The 2,394-nt window shown below is 56.9% G+C and overlaps 1 protein-coding gene across 1 annotated transcript in view; it reads right to left on the bottom strand.

The window, feature by feature from the left end:
• The window catches only part of FAM110D (family with sequence similarity 110, member D), a 3,698-nt gene extending 1,558 nt beyond the window's left edge, over positions 1-2,140 (bottom strand). Inside the window, exons 1-2 of the mRNA XM_010830250.1 lie at positions 2,006-2,140; positions 1-220 (exon numbers count right to left, since the gene is read on the bottom strand). Of these exons, the coding sequence (XP_010828552.1) occupies positions 1-220; positions 2,006-2,013 (228 nt within the window). The 5' untranslated portion in view covers positions 2,014-2,140. The remainder of the gene's footprint in view (positions 221-2,005) is intronic.
• Between the last annotated feature and the right edge of the window lie 254 nt (positions 2,141-2,394).

Here is a 2,394-nt window from a genome sequence, read left to right as displayed (position 1 = left end):
AGCCGGCTCCTGGCGTCGCGCGATCACCTGGTGCGTCTTGACATACTTGGCTTTGTCGGCCTCCAGCCTCTCCACTGCGCTGGGGGTCCGTCCCCGGGACGGGGTGGAGGGAGAGGCCAGGAGCATTTTAGCAGAACTGGGCAGGACAGTGCTCCATAAGCCACTGGAGGCAGGCAGATAGTGAAGGAACTGAGAGCAATTGGCTGGGGCTCCCTGGGACCTGCTGGGGAAAGAGGAGTGGTCAGGGGGAGAGGTAGGAGATGACTCTCCTGAAGGCATTCCTGGGAATAAGGTCAGCCAGCCACCCCTCCCCCATGCAAGTCAGCCAGGTGCCATGCCTAGGGGGCAGAGGCTCAGGTATCCCTTCCCTGATCCCTCAGAGACAATGGGCAGGGGCTTTCTGACCATCCAGAGACCTAGGCCCTTTTGAGCGTGCCCCATTCTGGCCACAGGGCCATGCCAAGTAGGCATCAGCAAGCCGGACCCTTGGAAAAGGAAATGGGGCTGTTCCCCGGCTTGGTTCCCGAAAGTAGCCTCAACCGGAAAAAATACCTCTTCCCAACCTAGCAACTTTGAGTCCAAGACAAGGAGGCTTCCCAGCCACCCGCTGGTTCCAGCAGGACCCACCCATCCCGCCCCCAAGCAGAGAGGTCAGGGACATAACCACAGGGTAGGAGCCTCCGGTAATTGCAGCCAACTGCCCTGCCCAGGCCCAGCAGGGCCATCAGGGAAAGAGAGGGACATGGTCACCACGTCACTTCAGCCAGCTATATGCCACTCAGTCTGTGCCCCTTCGAAGGGAATTCCAGAATGCCCAACTTGTAAACATCACTTTGTTTGCCCCCTGCACTTCCATTTCACAGAAGAGAAAACTGGCGCAAAGAGGAGGGGCTAGTTCAGGTCTCACTGAGAGTTTGGGCCCAGGACTGGAACACAGGTCTCTCGCTTCGTAGTTTGAATCTCTCACTTGCCTATCGGAACTTTCCTCTCTGTTTTGCTTCTGTTCTTGCTGCTTTAACACCAAGCGATTTCTGCGAGAGATGGGCCCTTTACCTCTCTAAAAAGTTCCTTCCACTAATTCTTCCCAGGAACTTGTACTCCCAGAAACCTGCCCTCTGGGTCCCTCACCCTGAGACCCCCATGACCCTTCTTCTCCACCTTCCTTTTCTGCTGGGGAAGGGGGCCCAGGGGGATTGTAAATCAAGAGCTGACAGTTCCTTTGGCAGTAATAGAATGGGCCACCCACACAGCCCAGCACACTCCACCCCACTTCTGTTTCCCTACTCCTCCCATCCTCCATTCAGCTGAGAGGGACACAGCAGTTCTAGGGGCTGAGGAGACCTTGGGCTGGAGGCAACAAAGAAACACAACTTGCCAGGGATGGGGGGAGGGGAGCCCTGGTGAGGGGTCTTGGAGTAGAAACTCTACCAATCCCACTCCCCCCAGGGCAGCCTGCATGAGTATAAACACATACACTTACATACACCCACTTAGTGTCCAGTAAGTCAGCCCATAGGTAGCTGGTGACTGGGAACCCAGGCAGCAAGGAGAGCCTGGCAGTGCCCTCCTTCCTGCCTCCCAAAGACTCAACTTGGCAACAGGTCTGATTCTAAGGTCCCAGGAGGGATCTGTGCTTGTCTGACCTCATGGGTACCCTCCTGCCCCCTCCTCTTCCCAGCCCTGAGCAGGAGACTATAAAAAGTTCCTAAACACAGGGACCAAAATAGTTTGCTGTCCACTGCCTCTTCCTGGCCTTCTGAGCTCCTTGGTGCTGGACCGCAGACATTCCCTCCCTAAAAGCCTGGCAGACATCCTTGAGCCCTCTGTCCCTCTGCCTACCTTCTCCCAGCGCTGGGGTCAGTGGACTGATGAACTTTGCCCAAGCTTTCGGCTCTGGACACAGATGCGGGCTGGGGGACAGTGCTCCCTGGCTTGGTGCCAGCCTCCGTGCCCTTGGGTGTCTGGGTGCCCTCCCACCCCAGCTCCAGGCTCAGGATGCACTCACCTCTGCATGGGAAGGCTGAATGCCAGGGTCCCCCGGCAGGTCCAGACTGAAGGCAGGAGGGACAGCAGGGACTGGAAGTAACTTTGGTGGCAGCCAAACCTCACTCTCCACAGGAAAAGCCAAGAGAGCCTCCACCCCCAAGATTAACTCTTGCCTTCCTGACCTGGAGCCTGGCCTCTGTTAACTCCTTCCTGGTCACCATCTCAGAGCAGGAGAGGACCCTTGGACCACGTCCAGCTCCTTTATTTAGCCAATGGTCACACAGGCCCTGGCAGGTTAAGTGGTTTACATAGAGGCACAGTAAGCTTGGGGCACAGCCAGCATCCCAAACAAGGTCTCTGGTTCCCAAGCTTCCTCCAGAGGCCTGGGGTGGGGACAAGTTATTCACG

Source organism: Bison bison, unplaced genomic scaffold (genome assembly GCF_000754665.1).
Source record: "Bison bison bison isolate TAMUID 2011002044 unplaced genomic scaffold, Bison_UMD1.0 scf7180017864516, whole genome shotgun sequence".
NCBI lineage: Eukaryota > Metazoa > Chordata > Mammalia > Artiodactyla > Bovidae > Bison > Bison bison.
This window is presented reverse-complemented; position numbering and strand designations above follow the sequence as displayed.